This window comes from Heloderma suspectum, chromosome 1, assembly GCF_057233095.1.
Source record: "Heloderma suspectum isolate Gila_16-S chromosome 1, 16-S_ref, whole genome shotgun sequence".
In the NCBI taxonomy this organism is placed as follows: Eukaryota; Metazoa; Chordata; class Lepidosauria; order Squamata; family Helodermatidae; genus Heloderma; species Heloderma suspectum.
This window is the reverse complement of record NC_139458.1, coordinates 394,134,593-394,154,584: the sequence shown is the minus strand read 5'-3', so window position 1 is coordinate 394,154,584 and position 19,992 is coordinate 394,134,593. Positions and strand designations below refer to the sequence as shown.

Sequence of the window (19,992 nt, the reverse complement as noted above, 5' to 3'; positions counted from 1 at the left end):
GAGTTGCTGTCCGATGCATCTGGAGGAAGTCAGGTTGTGGCAGTACTGCAGCTACGTGGGGTCAAGTGACACAATACTGTGCCACTGTGTCACCTGACCCCACATAGCTGCAGTACTGCCATCTGTACCGATGGCACTGAAGTACAGCTGAACAGGCAAGGGAAGCCTTCCCCAATCCAGTGCTCGCCAGATGTGTTGGACTACAACTCCCATCACTCCCAGCCAGCATGGCCGATAGTCAGGAATTCTGGAGTTGCAATCCAAAACATCTGGAGGGCACCAGGGTGGGGCAGGCTGGGCTAGGAGCTCCTTTCTCTAACAAGCTGTCATGGAGATGTAGAGAGTAAGGTTGCTGGGTCTGACTCAGTTCATGGTCCCCAGGGCTTTATATAGCTAGACCATTGGAGTAAGCTAGCTCTCAACTGTCTATACCAGGGGTAAGCATAAGGTAGATCTCCAGATGTTACGAACATAAGAAGAGTCATGCTGGATCAGACCAAGGATCCATCTTGTCCAGCATTCTGTTCACACAGAGGCCCATGGGAAACCCACAAGCAGCACATGAGTGCAACAGCAACCTCCCACCCATGTTCTCCAGCAAGTGGTATAGGCACACTCCCTCTGATACTGGAGGTAGCATATAGCCATCAGGACTAGTAGTCATTATCCTCCATGAACTTGTCTAACCCCCATCCAAATTGGTGGCCATCACTACATCTTGTGCAAGTTAATTCCATAGTTTAACTATGTGCTGTGTGAAGAAGGACTTACTTTTAGCTGTCCTGAATCTCCCACCAATCAGCTTTATGGGATGACCCTGGGTATTATGGAAGAGGGACAAAATGTCTCCCTACCCACTTTCTCCACACTGTGCATAATTTTGTACACCTCTGTCATGTCTCCCCTTACCCATGTTTTTTCTAAGCTAAACAGATGTTTTCGGCTTCAACTCTCAGAAGCATGGCCAGTAGTCAGGAATTCTGAGAGCTGCCATCCAAAACATCTGGAGATTTACTTTTTGCCCACCCCTGGTCTACACTGATCGGTGGCAGCTCTCTGGCCTTTCAGACGGAAATAATTGTCAGCCTTCCCAGAGATGCCAGGGATTGAACCTGCAACCATTAGCTGACCAAGCATGTGCTCTAAAACTGAGCTACAGCCCTTTACCAGAGGTACAGCCCTCTTCTTCCCAGTTACACAGACTTGTTACCAGTCTCTTCCACAGCCAGCAGCATGTTTGTCATGTCAATAGAAGAAATCTTGCATAGGAAGGTTATACAGGCTGTTTTTGCAACTATAGCCTGCAACATTCCTGTGCTGTGAAGCTGTGAAACTTTCCTTTTCAGACATTAGAAATAAGCACCACTGGCATAGTATGGCAAATGTTTGCGCAGACAAGTGGCATTGCTTGTTTGTCATGCCCGACGCTACCCTGTGACTTGGCCTGGTTGTCCTGTGCATCTCCTGCCTTTCCACCCCCAAAAAATGGTGCTTGAGGCAGCTAGCAATAAAATACAGATTAAAAATAAAATCTTAATTAAGACATAACAGAAAAACAAAGACATGATTCATAACACAACAATAAAAGAAATAAACAGCACCCAATCAATTAACACTGCCCTGCACTCCCCATAATGTGGAATATGGATTAAAAAACCCTAATTGCAAAACATGGACTCTGAAACTAGCAATTCCAAAGGGAATGCAGAGTTCTGATGGACTTTGATGCAAATGGTAGTCCTCTGGGAAGCCATGAGAGCCTAGTCCCTTTGCATTTATTTAAAAGTAAAAGGCCACTTCCTTCCTCCCCACCTTTTCTTTTTTTACAAACTCTAACTTCTCCTCTCCCCTTCATGGATCACTGCCTTGTTGTGGCGAAGGGGCTTGTGTAACTCAGTGAAGCCATAAGCTATGCCGTGCAGGGCCACCCAAGACAGACAGGTCATGGCAGAGAGTTCTGACAAAATGTGGTCCACTGGAGAAGGAAATGGCAACCCACTCCAGTATTCTTGCCAAGGAAACCCCATGGAATGTATCACAAGGCTAAAAGATATGACGCTGGAAGATGAGCCCCTCAGGTCGGAAGGTGTCCAATATACTACTAGGGAAGAGCAGAGGGTATTTCCAAGTAGCGCCAGAAAGAGTGAAGCGGCTGGGCCAAAGCCGAAAGGACACTCAGCTGTGGATGTGTCTGGTGGTGAAAAGGAAGTCCGATGCTGTAAAGAACAATATTGTTTAGGAACCTGGAATGTCAGATCAATGAATCAAGGTAAGCTGGAGGTGGTCAAACAGGAGATGGCAAGACTGAACATCAACATCTTGGGAATCAGCGAACTAAAATGGACAAGCATGGGCGAATTTAATTCAGGTGACCATCATATCTACTACTGTGGGCAAGAATCCCTTAGAAGAAATGGAGTAGCACTCATAGTCAACAAAAGGGTGGGAAAAGCAGTACTGGGGTACAATCTTAAAAACGACAGAATGATCTCAGTACAAATCCAAGGCAAACCATTCAACATCACAGTAATTCAAGTCTATGCCCCAACCACTGAGGCCAAAGAAGCTGAGGTTGATCGGTTCTATGAAGACCTACAACACCTTCTAGAACTAACACCCAAAAAAGATGTCCTCTTCATCATAGGGGATTGGAATGCTAAAGTAGAAAGTCAAGAAATCACCGGGATAACAGGCAAGCATGGCCTTGGTGTACAGAATGAAGCAGGACAAAGGCTAATAGAGTTTTGCCAAGAGAACACGCTGATCATAGCAAACACTCTTTTCCAACAGCACAAGAGGCGACTCTACACATGGACATCACCCGATGGTCAATATCGAAATCAGATTGGTTATGTCCTTTGCAGCCAAAGATGGAGAAGCTCTATACAGTCAGTCAAAACAAGACCTGGAGCTGACTGTGGCTCAGATCATGAGCTGCTTCTTGCAAAATTTCATCTTAAATTGAAGAACGTAGGGAACGTTCAGGTATGACCTAAATCATATCCCTTATGAATATACAGTGGAGTTGAGGAATAGATTTAAGGGATTAGACCTGATAGACAGAGTGCCTGAGGAACTATGGACGGAGGTCCGTAACATTGTTCAGGAGGCAGCAACTAAATCCATCTCAAAGAAAAAGAAATGCAAGAAAGCAAAGTGGCTGTCAGAGGAGGCTTTACAAGTAGCTGAGGAAAGAACGGAAGCGAAAAGCAAGGGAGAAAGGGGAAGATATACCCAACTGAATGCAGAGTTCCAGAGAACAGCAAGGAGAGAAAAGGCCTTCTTAAATGAACAATGCAAAGAAATCGAGGAAAACAACAGAATGGGAAAGACTAAAGATCCCTTCAAGAAAATCGGAGATATCAAGGGAATGTTTTGTGCAAAGATGGGATTGATAAAGGACAAAGAAGGCAGGGACCTAACAGATGCAGATGAGATTAAGAAGAGGTGGAAAGAATACACAGAAGAACTATACAGGAAAGATCTTAATGTTCCTGATAGCCATGATAGTGCGCTCACTGAACTTGAGCCGGACATCCTAGAAAGTGAAGTCAAGTGGGTCTTAGGAAGCATTACTAACAACAAAGCTAGCGGACATGATAGTATTCCAGCTGAGCTATTTAAAATCCTAAAAGATGATGCTGTTAAAGTGCTGCACTCAATATGCCAACAAATCTGGAACACTCAACAGTGGCCACAAGACTGGAAAAGGTCAGTTTACATTCCAGTTCCAAAGAAGGGCAATGCCACAGAGTGTTCAAACTACCGTACAATTGCGCTCATTTCACATGCCAGCAAGGTGACGCTCAAAATCCTACAAGCTAGGCTTCAGCAGTATGTGAACCGAGAACTACTGGAAGTACAAGCTGGGTTTCAAAGAGGCGGAACTAGAGAACAAATCGCCAACTTTCGCTGGATTATAGAGAAAGCAAGAGAATTCCAGAAAAACGTCTATTTCTGCTTCATTGACTACGCTAAAGCCTTTGATTGTGTGGATCACAACAAACTGTGGCAAATTCTGAAAGAGATGGGGGTACCAGACCTCTAAAGAGCCTCTTGTTGAGGGTGAAAGAGGAGAGTGCAAAACCTGGTTTGAAACTCAACATTAAAAAACCGAAGATCATGGCATCTGGCCCCATTACTTCCTGGCATATGGAAGGGGAAGAAATGGAAGCAGTGACAGATTTTATTTTCTTGGCTTCCAAGATCACCGCAGATGGCGACTGTAACCATGAAATTAAAAGACGCTTGCTCCTTGGGAGGAAAGCTATGGCAAACCTAGACAGCATAGTAAGAAGCAGAGACATCACCTTGCCGACAAAGGTCCGTCTAACCAAAGCTATGGTTTTCCCAGTAGTAACGTATGACTGTGAGAGCTGGACTATAAGGAAGGCTGAGCGCCGAAGAATTGATGCTTTCGAAGTGTGGTGCTGGAGAAGACTCTTATGAGTCCTCTGGACTGCAAAGAGGTCAAATCAGTCAATCCTAAAGGAAATCAACCCTGAGTGCTCATTGGAAGGACAGATACTGAAGCTGAAGCTCCAATATTTTGGCCACCTAATGAGAAGAGAAAACTCTCTGGAAAAGACCCTGATGCTGGGAAAGACGGAAGGCAAAAGGGGAAGGGGACGGCAGAGGATGAGATGGCTAGATAGCATCACGGATGCAATGAATATGGACTTGAGCATGCTCCGGGAGAGAGCGCAGGACAGGAAGGCCTGGAGTGCTATGGTCCATGGGGTCACGAAGAGTTGGACACGAATGAACGACTGAACAACAACAACTTCTCCTCTGCCTGCATGAACATTCTGTAACTTCTGTTAGCTGCTTCAAAATAGTTAGGCCCTCCCTGTCTGGAGAAAAGCCAGCACTCCACATTGCCAGGAATGTTGCAATCACATGGAAAAAATGAGTTGGAACAGCCACGCAAGTACCCAAAAAATAACTTTGGAATTCAGTGACCCCTCCCTTCCCTCCCACTGCTCGGAGTTCCGTGCTCATTGCCAGAGGGTGTCTGTCTCCTCCACAGCTGCAAAGCAGCTCTACAAGCATGAAGGTGAATAGTGCAAGGACAACGAACACCATTTTCATAGCTGGGGTTGATGGTAACAGTGGATTTTAAATCCTTCCTTTCCTTTTACCCCAATTCTGCAGGGGTGGGTCAGATCCCAGATATCTGGGGGCAACTTTAGCAAGGTGAGGTTTGAAAATTAAATTTCCCCACAAGGGAATTACCAGATGGGGGAGAATTACGTTTGGAGCCTCTCACAAACAATGCGCTATCGAAGGAAAGAACTTTGGATCTGCCACAGACACTGAGTAATGGCTGCCCGTGCCTTAACACACTCATCCGGAAAGACTGCAAGATTAAGAACAATGGTGGGTGTTGGATCATCTGAGTAAGGTTTTGGGTTTCCCTGCACATGTACTGAGACAGCTTTCATGTTGAAGTGATGCCAAACTAATTGAAATTTGCCCAAAGAAGTCACATTATAAAAAGGGGAAAGGGCTGCATGAAGCCAACAGGAATGTATTCTGGTTCATTTTTATCATGTGACTTAATGGAGCTACATCAGCTGACCCCAATGTGGGGCCCTTCAGATGTGTTCTACTACAACTCCCATCATTCTAAGCCAGCATGGCCAAGCATTCCTCCCTGCCTTGCCACACTTCTTTCCGCCTCCCAATGCTGCTTAGCCTAAGGCGCAATCCTATGCATGTTTAAATAGAAAAAAGCCCTACAACTCCCAGCATGCCCTAGCCAGGACCTTTTTCTGTCTCAGGGCGCAATCCTATGCATGTTTAGACAGAGAAAAGGCCTACAACTCCCAGCATGCCCTGGCAAGCTGGCCAGGGCTTGCTGGGTGTTGTAGGCCTTTTCTCTGTCTAAACATGCATAGGATTGTGCCAATAATATTAATAATGATGATGATGATAATGCATTGTAGTATATAATGTGCAGTTTCCTTCTAAGGACCACCTAAAAAGGTAAAGGTGAAGGTGTCCCCAACCAGTCGTGTCCTACTCTAGGGTGCGGTGCTCATCCCCGTTTCTAAGCCGAAGAGCCAGCGCTGTCCGAAGACGCTTCCGTGGTCATGTGGCCGGCATGACTGAACACCGAGGTGCACGGAACGCGGTTGCCTTTCCCGCCAAAGCGGTACCTATTTATCTACTTGCAATTTCTTGCTTTCGAACTGCTAGGTTGGCAGGAGCTGGGACTGAAGACGGGAGCTCACTCCGTCACGCGGCACTCGGGTCTCGAACTGCTGTCCTGCCGACCTGGTCTGCAGTTCAGCGTCTTAGCCACTAAGCCACCGCAGCCCCATAAGGACCCCCTACATAGGACTTAATTTGAATGAGTGCTTAGCTCTGGCTGGAACTAGCGTAATGATATCCACTTGTGCTGATGACGTGCACTCCCCTAGCCCCTGTTCTAGCAAGCTGTACAGAGGGAGATGAGAGAGCGAGCAGGGCCATCCCACCAGCCCTAAGTGAGCGAAGGCATGAGACATGGTTACTTGCTTCCTCCATGGAGGCAGCTGCATGGTGCTTGTTGCAGAGGCAGAGAAAGAAGATGAAAGAAGGAAGGGGAGGGAGCAGGAAATAGGAACTGATCAGGCTACAGGACATTCTCTATTTCCCCCTAGTGTCTGGAAGCATGCAGAGCGGTTCCTATTATCCAACACCACCAACCACATAAAATTTGAATGACATGTACATACCCATCTGTGGGGAGCCACAGCCCAGCCAGTGCTTCCAGGCCTGTCCACATGTGCCAGTTTAAGAATATATATATATATATATATATATATATATATATACACACATACATACATACATACACAAGTGGGACCTGCAACAGAATTTTGCAGTGTAGTGTCCCTGTTTAGTGGCCTCCTCCAGGATAGGCAATTCCAAAGCCCCACCCCCAGTCAGCAAGCATTCCATGACTACTGAGCATGCTCAGTCCTTATTGGGCTGTTTTGGGGGTTCCCCCATTAGGTTTTTTCTAAAGGTTTTTTTTTTTTTTGTACCTTTGCAAACCTTGGGGTTCCCCCAGGCCTACTTATAACTCCTTTTTATATGTGGGTGGTGCTGTTTTGGCTACATACGCAACAGCACTCACAGCCTGAACGTTAGAAATAGAGGGAATTTAGTGTGTGTGTATACACATACATACATACATACATATGTTTGTGTGTATAGTGGGAGGACTGAGGGCAAAAGGAGAAGGGGACAGCAGAGGATGGGATGGCTAGAGAGCATCACCGATGCAATGTATATGAACTTGAGCACACTCCGGGAGAGAGCCGAGGACAGGAAGGCCTGGTGTGCTATGGTCCATGGGGCCACGAAGAGTCAGACATGACTTAACGACTGAACAACAACAACAACAACAATCCCTTGCCATCAGCACTGTCATAGGCACTGCCTAACAGGTGTCTGGGTTAGTTGCCCAACAGTGAACCCATGACAATTTCAACAGCATTGGCACCACTAGCAGGGGGTGTGGCAAGAAGAGAAGCACATTTAACCAGCTGAAAGGCAGTCTGAGCATGGGGCTCTCTGCAAACGGATGTTGCATCTGGGAAGACAAAAATCTGTGCAAAACTGATCTTACCGAAACGTTTAGAAATGTTCAGATAGCGGTGTGGTTGGTTGCTACCTGCATGATCCACACACGGGTCCAATGACATCTGAAAACCCTCTTCACACAAGGCTCCTCTGGATCATGTAGGAAATATCCACATCACGATGGCACTGCTGGGCCTCTTGCAGAGTGTGGGGCTAGCATACGTACTTGCCACATAAAGCCATGTGGGAAGGGAACTCCTTTGACAGGGCCCTGGAGAGGAAAATGTAAAAATAGGGAGAAAAACACCAAGGGGGTTGAAACCGTGTCCTCCTCCCCCACCCAAGCTGCAACAAGCCAGTTGGTGGGAAATCATCCACCATATAACCTACCCCCTTGCTTTGGATTGCTCTGTAAGAGAGCAGCCATGATTACTTATCCTGTGATAAAAGGCAGGTGCAGCAAACACCTGTTTTACCGAAGACAGCAGTCTAAGGCAACCTTACCTCTAAGTAACATCTGTGGCATGGGTAGGGAACCTGTGGCTCTCCAGATGTTGTTGGAGACACCTTCCATCAGCTCTAGCCAACATAACCAATGGTGAGGGATGATGGAACTTGAAGTCCAACAACATCTGGAGAGCCACACATCCTGATCTGTAGGATTGGGTTGCAAGTATTTATTCTTTTAAAGAGTCATACAGTGCAATCCTGTGCATGTCTACTCAGAAGTAAGCCCCACTGAGTTCAATAGGACTCACTACCCAGGTGAGTGCATGTAGGACTGCAACCTTAAGGTTTAAAAAAAAACACAGCAATTAAAAGCCAGCACAGGATATAGTTAGGCTGTTGCTACGAGTTGTGGGTTTTGTGTGTGTCTGTTTTCTCTGAATTGCAGTGCTGCATCCTATTTTTAGTTTGCTGTTTTTCACTTTGTAATTTCGATGGGATTGTTTTAGCTGCACTTGTTTTTAATTGCCTATGTGGTTTGCCTTGGGTGGAGGGCTTTGCCCTGAGAAGTGGCACATTAATCCTGGAAACAAAACAAACAAATACAGCCAGGAGCAGCATGAGATAGACACTGTGAGATAGGGAGACAAAATCCGAATGTGAATTTCCAGGGCTGGTGGCAAGCTTTGTTCCACATGTTAGATTTCTGAAAGAATCCTCTTATCATTTCTCCCATTTTTCTCTATAGTAACTAATACTGATTATTAGTATTGTTATTTAATTAAGTTACCATTCCATGCAAGCATGCTTAGGATTGTGACCTTAAATTCTAGTGAATGATTTAGGCTGCGGTCCTGAATGCATTTACTAAACAGGCCGCAAACCACAAATGAACAGACTGGGAAGACTTACTTCCAAATAAACAAATATATGACTACAGCCTCAGAGGGCATTTCCGCAGGGGTCCAGCAACGAGGGTTGGGAGGTGGGCTACATGTCCGAGGGGAGCTGTGTATGTGCGTGCTTGCCTCAGTGGTGCAGTCAGATCACTTTAGACCCTGGACTTAATGATCCACACTCTTCAGAGTTGGTCTAAAGTTGGTAGTCCTCTCCTCCTCCTCCCTCCACCGCCATGCCACGCTTTATTACTGCTTCAGGTCACTTAAATCAAAGCACTGCCATGACTACAGGAATAAAATGGAGTTGGTTCTACTGCCCCGATTTACTTGGGAATAAGCACCATTTTGTTGTGGAAAGTGTAACGTATTTTAAAAGTAGAAATAATAAAATTACCATCTACAAGCATGTATATGCCCGGCTGCCTGCGCCGCAACTATTTTAAAGGAGAAAGGATGCTGCAATATTCATACCTCCCCAGGTGCGGATGCCTGGGTCAGGCGAGGCTAGGCCTGTTTGCCACTGGTCTCATCAGCTGCTGCTGCTTTCTGGGCAGTCATTTCAGGGTGGGGCTGTGGGGTCCTGGCCCTTGGCCCCGTGGTCCAACCCTAATGGCACCATAGAATAGTAGGGTTGGAAGGGGCCTATAAGCCCATCGAGACCACCACCATCTTACATCCCGTTTCCCTTCTAATGACAACCATGAATAAGAAAGCCTTCTGAGAAATGTGATTGTGAAGGGGAGGAGGACTTCAGGAACAATCTTATGCATGTTTAGAGAGGAAAAGGTCCTACAACTCCCAGCATGCCCCAGCCAGAAAAAAGTCCTACAACTGCAGACAAGCTGGAGAGGGTTCAGAGGAGGGCAACGAAGATGATCAGGGGACTGGAAACAAAGCCCTATGAAGAGAGACTGAAAGAACTGGGCCTGTTTAGCCTTGAGAAGAGAAGACTGAGGGGAGATAGGATAGCGCTCTTCAAGTACTTGAGAGGTTGTCACAGCGAGGAAGGCTAGGATCTCTTCTCGATCATCCCAGAGTGCAGGACACAGAGTAATGGGCTCAAGTTACAGGAAGCCAGATTCCGGCTGAGCATCAGGAAAAACTTCCTGACTGTTTGAGCAATACGACAATGGAACCAATTACCCAGGGAGGTGGTAGGCTCTCCCACACTGGAGGCGTTCAAGACGAGGCTGGACCGCCATCTGTCAGGGATGCTCTGACTTGGATTCCTGCATTGAGCAGGGGGTTGGACTCGATGGCCTTGTAGGCCCCTTCCAACCCTACTATTCTATGATTAACTCCCAGCATCCCCCATGCTGGTTGGGGGATGCTGGGAGTTGTAGGGCTTTTTCTGTCTGAAAATGCATAGGATGGCCCCCTTATACGCTTTCCCTGGCCCTGGGCAACGAATAACGTGGGATGGGGTTGCAATTCGGATCGGGGAAACAGCGCTGTGTGGAAACGGTTAACCTTGCTCCCTGCCTCGCATCCCCGATCCGAATCGTTGCGCGTCGGTAGAGCCCCTGGCGATCCGCTCCGCTCCGCTCCGCCGCGCCTGGCCCGGCCCCAGCAGCCTCGTGCTTCGAGCGGGCGGGCGCCGCAGGCTGGCTGCCCCTCGTCGGCAGCCTGACTCTTGCAGGCCGGGCGGCCACACCCCGAGGCCCTTTCCCGTCTCTTGCGATGAATCACCAGCAGCCCGCTTGGCCCTGGAGGAAACCCCGGCCGCCGTTCGCCGCGGGTTTCGCGCGTCTCTCTGCTGACGAGCAGGAAGGTTGGCGTTTTTCTGCCCCCCTCCGGAGAGGAGAAGGAGAAGGAGGCGGCGGCCACAGCCATGTCTGGGATCGCCGCTAAGCTAGCCAAAGACCGGGAGGTCGCCCAAGGGCTGGGCTCCAACGCCAAGGCCGTGAAATACCTGAACCAGGACTTCCAGGCGCTGAGGCGCGAGTGCCTGGAGGCGGGGAAGCTGTTCCAGGACCCCTCCTTCCCCGCGGCTGCCTCTTCCCTGGGCTACAAGGACCTGGGACCAAACTCCTACAAAACGAAAGGCATCGTCTGGAAGAGGCCGACGGTAGGGCATCAGCCGGGAGCCCTTTCCGGGGCTGGGAGGGAACGGCCAGAGAGAAGGACGGAGGGAGAGCGGGTTGATCAGTTCAGCGCTGAGGCTGGGATTCGGTTCCCCCATTCAGGTTGGGATGGGACGAGAGGAGGGAAGTGTGAATGACAAAGTTAACTCGGAACGCAAAGCGGGAGCCAGCGGGTTGTTGGGTTTTGGGGCTGTTTTTTTTAGAAACTGTGGATGAACTTTACCGTCATTAGAAGCCTTGAATTCCTGAGTCAAATTACTTCTTCTCCACCCCACCCCACCCCACGCCACGCCACGCCAAAGATCACGTCGGATTCCTTGTTTTTGTCTGGTCTTAGAAGCCGATCGCCCCTGAATTGTTCTGGCTGTTTGGATCTTGGGTATGTTGGGAAGGCAGCCCATCGCAAGGGAAAAGAGAAAAAGAAAAGAAAAAGTTCAAGTTCTACTACTCAGGATCACTCCGTGCAGATTAGAATTTATTGATGTATTTATTGGCAGTGTTTATATGTTCTCTGGGTTTAAAAAAGTTTTTAAACCCAAGTTCTCTGGGTTTAAAAAAGGTGTTTAAAATTCAGTTAGAAAAACCATAAGAACAGGAATGTGTAATGAAGCACTGTTCATCATGCTTCAGCCAGGCTGTTGTGCAAACAATTAGAGTATTTAATAGGCTGCTAGAAGGATTATTTAATAGGCTGGTAAAAGGATTGTGTACGTTTCACCATGCTAGAAGTGGGGCTTCTAATTTGTGTTATTGATTAGGTGCAGCATGGGAACTAGTTTGGTTCCCTCAATGCAGAGAACAAGGGTGTGCTAATGCACAGGTAGCACAAGTTCTGAGTAAGGTACAAAAAACTCTTAACTCAGAGGCAGAGGAGGGTGGGGTTGAAAGCCTGTCTGCTTTCTTCTATGCACACTGGTACAAGACAGCGGTACCGGCTCCTGCAGGATGCTGTGGAGCCATGACATCTTACCAAGAGTTAAGGCCATCTTTTCAACATTAAGACCCACCCACAACCTCAAAATGCTCGTGTCGCTCTGTGCAGAGAACGAAAATGCCTGCAACCCAAAGTGCCCACGGGTAGAGTATCCTATGTGTCCAAATACAACAGTACTTGAGGGCACAATCCTATGGGGATAGGTGGCTGCCTCCAAACTCGGAGGCGACCGCCTATCCAATGCAGGGCAGGAGAAGCACGGAGGGGATTGTTCTTTCCGTGCTTCTCCTGCCCTGCATGCGTGGCTAGACAGCCGATTTCGGCTGTCTAGCCGCGGGACGGCGGAGCGCGGGAGGAGGCTGCCAGACGACACATAGGATGTGTCGTACTGGCATTTCTACCTTCCCCATCCCAGAACGTCCCCCCGGAACGCCCCGTTTCAGCCGCTCCATGCTCCTCTTCCGAGCAGGGAGCACGGGGCTGTTCCGTGCTGCCTTACAGGCAGCATGGAAGGGAGAGAAGGTTGGTTCTCCAGGAACCGACCTTGGAGCGCAGGCTCTGAGGTTGGTTCCCGGAAAACCACATATCCTATGGCCGTCTTGCCTCTGTCTAGCAGCCATAGCATTGCTCCCTGAGAGGTGTACCAAGATACCAATCCAGCCTAGAGCACCTGCTTTGGATGCAGAAGGTTCGAGGTTCGTTTCCTGGCATCTCAGGTAGGGCAGGGAAACCTCCTGCCTGGACAGCTGCTGCCAGTCAGTGTCAACAGTACTGAGCTAAATGGACCAATGATCTGAATCAGTATAAGGCTGCTTCCTAGCCTTCCCCAATGTGGCAGGCCCTCCAGATGTTTTGTATTACAACCCCTATCAGCCCCAGCCATCATGACCAAGTGTGAGGGGTGATGGAAGCTGTAGTCCAGTCAGAACAGCTGGAAGATGCCATGTTGGGAAAGAGAGTACTCATCCGATAGATTCAATCTGATCGTCTGGTTTTGATTTATTTAAGCTCACTCCACAAGCATCTCTTTTATGTGTGAGACTTGGGTGAAGAATGTTGCAGGAATTTAGGAAATATGCCGAGTCTGAAAATACCAAGGCACAAAGATCAAGTGAGATGGAATAGATAAACAGTACTTTGAAATCCCAAGTTCTTAAGTTCCATCTTACTTGCATTGTGGATGCTTTCATGTTTACTTTTTCTGTCTGAGCAAGTCCAGTGCCATGCTGGCTGGGGATGATGGGAGTTGTGTTCCAACCTATCTGGAGGGCGCCAAGTTAGGGAAGGCTGGTCTACACATTACACTTGCCATGGGGATGCCACTGAAAACAGTCTCTCCATTATGAGAAGAGCTGTTCATGGGAATTAGCATCCTCATTGTTCAGGAGGCGGCAACAAAAAATGTCCCAAAGAAAAAGAAAACCAAGAAGGCAAGATGGCTGTCTGCTGAGACACTGGCAGCAGCCCAAGAAAGAAGGAAAGCAAAAGGCAACAGTGATCGGGGGAGATATGCCCAATTAAATGCAAAATTCCAGAGGTTAGCCAGAAGAGATAAGGAATTATTTTTAAACAAGCAATGCGCGGAAACAGAAGAAGATAATAGAATAGGAAGGACAAGAGACCTCTTCCAGAAAATTAGAAACATCGGAGGTAAATTCCAGGCAAAAATGGGTATGATCAAAAACAAAGATGGCAAGGACCTAACAGAAGCAGAAGAGATCAAGAAAAGGTGGCAAGAATATACGGAAGATCTGTATAGGAAGGATAGTAATATCAGGGATAGATTTCACAGTATGGTCAGTGAGCTAGAGCCAGACATCCTGAAGAGTGAGATTGAATGGGCCTTAAGAAGCATTGCTAATAACAAGGCAGGAGGAGACGATGGTATCCCAGCTGAACTCTTGCAAGATGATGCTGTCAAGGTGATGCATGCCATATGCCAGGAAATTTGGAAAACACAAGAATGGCCACCAGATTGGAAAAAATCAACCTATATCCCCATACCAAAAAAGGGAAGCACCAAAGAATATTCAAACTATCAAACAGTGGCACTTATTTCACATGTCAGTAAGGTAATGCTCAAGATCTTGCAAGGTAGACTCCAGCAATTCATGGAATGAGAATTGCCAGATGTACAAGCTGGGTTTCGAAAAGGCAGAGGAACTAGAGACCAAATTTCCAATATCCGCTGGATAATGGAGAAAGCCAGGGAGTTTCAGAAAAACATCTATTTCTGTTTTATGGACTATTCTAAAGCCTTTGACTGTGTGGATCATCACAAATTGTGGCAAGTTCTTGGTGGTATGGGGATACCAAGTCATCTTGTCTGCCTCCTGAGGAATCTGTATAACGACCAAGTAGCAACGGTAGGAACAGACCACGGAACAACGGACTGGTTTAAAATTGGGAAAGGAGTACAGCAGGGTTGTATACTCTCACCCTACCTATTCAATCTGTACGCAGAATACATCATGCGACGTGCTGGGCTTGATGAAGCCAAGGCTGGAGTTAAAATCGCTGGAAGAAACATTAACAGTCTTCGATATGCAGATGATACCATTTTGATGGCTGAAAGTGAGGAGGAGCTGAGGAACATCCTGACAAAGGTGAAAGAAGAAAGTGCAAAAGCTGGGTTGCCGTTAAGCCTCAAAAAAAACAAGATTATGGCAACCAGCTTGACTGAGAACTGGCAAATAGAGGGAGAAAACGCGGAGGCAGTGACAGACTTTGTCTTTTTAGGCACAAAGATTACTGCAGACGCTGGCTGCAGCCAGGAAATCAGAAGATGTTTACTTCTTGGGAGGAGAGCAATGACAAATCTGGATAAAATAGTGAAGAGCAGAGACATCACACTGACAACAAAGGTCCGCATAGTTAAACCAGTGGTCTTCCCCATAGTAACCTATGGCTGCGAGAGCTGGACCATAAGGAAGGCTGAGTGAAGGAAGATAGATGCTTTTGAACTGTGGTGCTGGAGGAAAATTCTGAGAGTGCCTTGGACTGCAAGAAGATCAAACCAGTCCATACTCCAGGAAAGAAAGCCAGACTGTTCACTTGAGGGAATGATGTTAAAGGCAAAACTGAAGTCCTTTGGCCACATCATGAGAAGCCAGGATACCCTGGGGAAGATGCTGATGCTAGGGAAAGTGGAAGGCAAAAGGAAGAGGGGCCGACCAAGGGCAAGATGGATGGATGATATTCTGGAGGTGACGGACTCGACCTTGGGGGAGCTGGGGGTGGTGACGGCCGACAGGAGGCTCTGACGTGGGCTGGTCCATGAAGTCATGAAGAGTCGGAAGCGACTGACTGAATAAACAACAGTTGAGAGTCTCTGTCCTGAGTGGACATATAGCCTCTGTCAGGAGACATCATTTGATGATGATCAGTGTGTTAAGGTCTTCTGAAGGTTATGGCTGGGGCAGGTATTGTTTTTGGTGACATCCCCATGGTATAGTGTGCAGGTGACCTTGCATAATTTGGTTCTATTCAACCAGTGGGCTCAGGTCAGCAGTCCCATTCATGCACCATTCATGAATGGTGCATGAATGGTCCCATTCATGCACCAGATCTATCCTGCATTCCACAGCCTATCCCTGCATTGTGAAATATTCTTTCATGTTTTCAGGAGTGACAATAGAGCATATCCCTCACCCACTGTTTTACTTCCTCCTGCTTTCCTCTTACATTAGGCCAGGGGTGGAGAATCTGGGGCCCTCTGGATGCAGTTGGACTCAAATTCCCATCAGTCCCAGCCATCATGGCCAATGGTTGGGGATTATGGGAATTGGAGTTCAACATCTGAAGGGCCACAGATTCTCCACCCTTCCAAGAAGGCCATCCACCTCCACTCCACCCTTCACTGCCTGAGCTGTTCTCCTTTTCCTATCTTGGCGTCCAACTGTCTTCTCTAGTTGCATTTAGAGCAGAGACCTGTGAGTTGTGCTGTCAATAGGTGGAGGGCTCTGAGTTCAGAGGGCAAGACCCAGGCGGGGCAAGAGGAGGATGGAGGTGATTTCATCACCATTCCTCCATTTAAAATGCAGAAAGCAGCTAGACAGAGGGCCTCTGAGCTAGTCTACCTGACTTAGCTTTTGGTGGGCAGGGAGGGGACTGGAGAGGCCATAGGATTCTGTGTATGGTGGCCTCTCTTCTCCCCTCTCCGCCCACCAGCACACACCCTTATCTTGGTGTGATCTCATAAGAGAAGCTTACTGTGGCCGCTGGGAGAGGGGTGGGGGAGGGAAGTTCTATGACTGGAACTCCTCCTCTGTGCTCGTAGCTCTATTTACAGGCGTGGAGGAGGAGATGCGCAGCGTCCTACAGTGTCCCAAACACTATCTAGGCAGGGCTATAGGATTGCCCTGTTTCTGATACATCTCCTCTGCATCCATTTAGTGCCCGTACTTTGGAGGAGTAGATTTGGATGCAGCTATTTACATGTTTGCATCCTTTATTTACAAGGCAGAAAGCCCATTTCCCTTGTGATGTAGCTCCCTTTGGAACAAAAGGGATCATTTGGCTCAGCATCTCCAGTAGCTTTTAAACAGTGCCAGGAGCATATGGGGGAAATACACACACACACATTCTTGAGAGTAGAAGCCCGCCAGACTCCACAACCCTGTCAATACGCTCTTTGAAGACAGGGAGGCATGTGAGCAAAGTGGAGGCCTCTGTTTATTCAAGGCAGTGGACTGAAAGAGTCAGTACAAAGTTTCCTTTTGCCACATGCTTTCCGTAAGGGCAGGGTGCTCACATTTCAGTTTGGTAAATCCAGAAAAATCTGCTTGAGTTTCTAACAGTTAAAAATTTGACAGAAAAACAGCATAGGTTACTTTAAAACTCAAAATAGAGAATAAGACCATGTGGGTCCACAGGCAATCCTTCTATTTCTGATGTTCAGGTGTGAGTGCTGCTGCCTATATAGCCAAAGTGGCACCATCCCCACACAAAAAGGAAGTACAGGTTTGCAGAAGTACAAAAATCTTTGTACTTTTTTTTTTTTTTTTGCTGAAGTACAAAAATCTTTAGGGGAAAAATCTAGGGGAGGCACCCCCCGCAAACAACCTAGTAAGGACAGTGTACGTGAATGCTGACTGAGGGTGGAAAAGAAAACTGGGCAGGAAGGAGGTGAAATTGAATGGAGTATCCTGGAGGAAGGCACCGAACACACTATATTGCAAATCTCTGTTGCAGGTCCCAGTTATGTGCTTAATGCCCATGAAGAGAGAGGCAAACCTGGAAATTAAAAATCCTATGGAAAAATCAGTATTCCTCCCTCCCCTTGGCTCCTACCACTGTTCATCACAAGAACAAATGAAGAGACCTGCTGTCTTCATCCATGAGCCCAATCAAGATAGCTTTTAAAAATAACCCAAAACTCTGGAGTAGGGAAGGGCTTAGGATGCAGCACAAAGCTCCATGAGCAACTGGTTCCTATCCACTCCTCCCCTGCTTACCTCCGAGATCCTGAAATATGCAGTTTAGAATAAGTATTTAGAGTGTTGTAGGAGTTCCACCTTCTCACTAGGTTTTACAGCTCTTTTATGGGAACTGTTTATGTGCAGAACAGGAGTGTTGCTAGGGTCTTAAAAGATCCGGGGCACAGGCCCATAACACAAATTTGCATACACACACACACACAGAGTCTAAGCGCACATCTAATATGTGTGTGTGTGTGTGTAGTGCATGCTTGCAGCGTGCTTGCATGTGTGTATAGATTAAATACATACATACATAAGAAGTGTGCACTGCCTCCCCCACTTCAACTCAGACCCCAATTCAGCAGTTTTGGAAACACCCCACTTCTGCTCTGGCCAATTTGTATTTGGACCACTTCAGCTCAGCACCAAACCTGAGTCAAGGTTTGGAAAAATGAGTCTTCATGCTTCCTGTTGACTATCATGGGAAATTAGAAAAAAAAAAAACCTAACTTCTTTTTCTTGGTCAGAACTGGATGATAATTTCAGGCATAGTAGTCCCCTAGAAGGGGATTACACCTGCCCAATGTCAGAAAAATAGGTGCAGGGTTTATATTTTGATTTTCTTTTAAAGGGAACTGCCAATAATGTTTTAATTCCTTGGAAGAATTGGATAAAAATTTCAGGATTCATTGCCCCATTAAAGGAGATCATGCCTGCCAAATTTCAGAATGCTAGCTACAAGAGTTTTTGTGCAAGGGTGGTCTTGACATTTTGAGGTCTCCAAAAGAGGACATACATATCTCCCTATGTTCCTTGTGGACCATTGTTCTGAAAATTACAGACAGCCTACAGTTGTCCCTAAGTAAGAAACCAGCAAAGTTTCAGAAGGATAGGGGCAGCAGTTCATGTGGAAGGGGAGTTCTCCAATTTCAGGGAGGGAGTGATTTGCTTTCCCTTCCATTCACACCTTCCCCAATAGTTTTTGGGTAAATTTGTATGAAAATGCAGAGGTCATTAGAGGTGTCCCCCAGGCAAGAAACCTGCAAAGTTTCTGAAGGATATACATGCATTCAAATTTAAAATTACTAGAATTTCTTTACATTTCGCCAATGTTAGCAGCAGGGGAACATGGGTGGGAAGGTGCTATTGCACTCATGTCCTGCTTGTAGGTTTCCTATGGTTGGCATCTGGTTGGCCACTGTGTGAACACAATGCTGGACTAGATGGACCTTGGTCTGATACAGCATGGCTCTTCTTATGATCTTAAATAGAGAGTGCCTCTGAGCATGTGCAGAATGTTTTTCTTTCACCACTGAGCACTTACATTCTCCCCCTACCAATCCTATTCCCCTCCATGCAACCATCCCTCCTCATCCTACCATCCTCCAGCAACTCTTCATAAAAACAGATGTCTGGTTTTGTGCAACTCCTCTCTATGCACAAGCTCTCATTGTATCTTCCTCCCCATAACTTCATTTGTGCCAAGACTTCACCAGGATTCAGCCAATGAGTCTGTTTTCAAAACTAGGGCTCAGTCATGGAGGAACTCTGATCATGCACTCAGAGCCTTTCCCTCACCACTGAAGCTAGAGTTTATGCAAAAAAAACCCCAAACCCACAAATGACAAAATATGCGTAGGACTGAGCTGAAAGGGTAGTCTATTCATTACACAGAATTGGGTTGGCACTGTATTAAGCTTGCAGTACCACGCTCACAACTCAGGACTTATTTCTAAGTAAACTTGCAGAACATCAAGGTGCAAACCTCCCTGCAAAAGTAACTTGTGCTGGAATCCTATGCACACTTTCCTGAGGGTAAGCCTCATTAAACATAATGGGACTCCTCAGTAGGCATACATAGGATTCCATAAATCAGCAGTATTTATCTCCCCTCCACTTAAAAAACAAACCAAAAACTCCTATTTTTATTAAAGCATTCTGTTCAGAGGAACATAGGAAGCTGCCTTGTACTGAGTCAGACCCTGGGTCCATCTAGCGCAGTGTTGTTGACACTGACTGGCAGCAGCAGCTCTCCAGGGTTTCAGGCAGGATATTTTCCTAGCCCTGCCTGGAGATGCTGGGGATTGAACCTGGGACCTTCTGCGTGCCAAGCATGTGCTCTACCACTGACCTACAGCCCTTCCTATTGCTGGATGATGGCAACTGACAAACAGAACAGCCCCAGATTTGTTTCTCTGCAACCACGTGAACCCACTTTTCTCAAAGGATTGAGTGAGAAGGAGAAAACCCAACCCTCTTGTCTGTTTGTATAAAGTCAAATACAGTTCAGAACTTCTCTTTCCCTCTGAAGAGAATTCTCTTTAAGAATTCCTCAAGATATGCTCTGGGTGGAATAAAGAAGAGAAAGAAAGAACAGGATAGGGGAGGGAAGAAGAAAAGAAGAATGGTGATTGGAAATGTGTGCAGGGGTGTGAGGTAGAGAGAATTCCCTAAGCCAAGTGGCTCCTTTCAGAGAGGTTCATTCCTTCAGAGAAATTTAAGAAGCTGTGGAGGGTTTGTAAGGATTGCAAGCACTTAAATGAACTTTATGAGGTGAGGTGGCTTAGGGCTTTTTCTAGCTTTTTTAAAACTGTAGAACCTATTTAAAAGCCCCAGCAGTTTCTCAATCATGA

General features: G+C 46.9%; 2 protein-coding genes across 2 annotated transcripts in view; one reads left to right on the top strand and one right to left on the bottom strand.

Moving 5' to 3' along the window:
* LOC146360039 (calpain-8-like) overlaps positions 1–10,999 on the bottom strand; it is a 95,480-nt gene extending 84,481 nt beyond the window's left edge. Inside the window, exons 1-2 of the mRNA XM_084828690.1 lie at positions 10,834–10,999; positions 7,622–7,846 (exon numbers count right to left, since the gene is read on the bottom strand). The gene's annotated coding sequence lies outside the window, so the exon portion shown is untranslated. The remainder of the gene's footprint in view (positions 1–7,621; positions 7,847–10,833) is intronic.
* CAPN2 (calpain 2) overlaps positions 10,717–19,992 on the top strand; it is a 65,867-nt gene continuing 56,591 nt past the window's right edge. Inside the window, exon 1 of the mRNA XM_084828693.1 lies at positions 10,717–10,989. Coding sequence (XP_084684819.1) covers positions 10,753–10,989 — 237 coding nt within the window. The 5' untranslated portion in view covers positions 10,717–10,752. The remainder of the gene's footprint in view (positions 10,990–19,992) is intronic.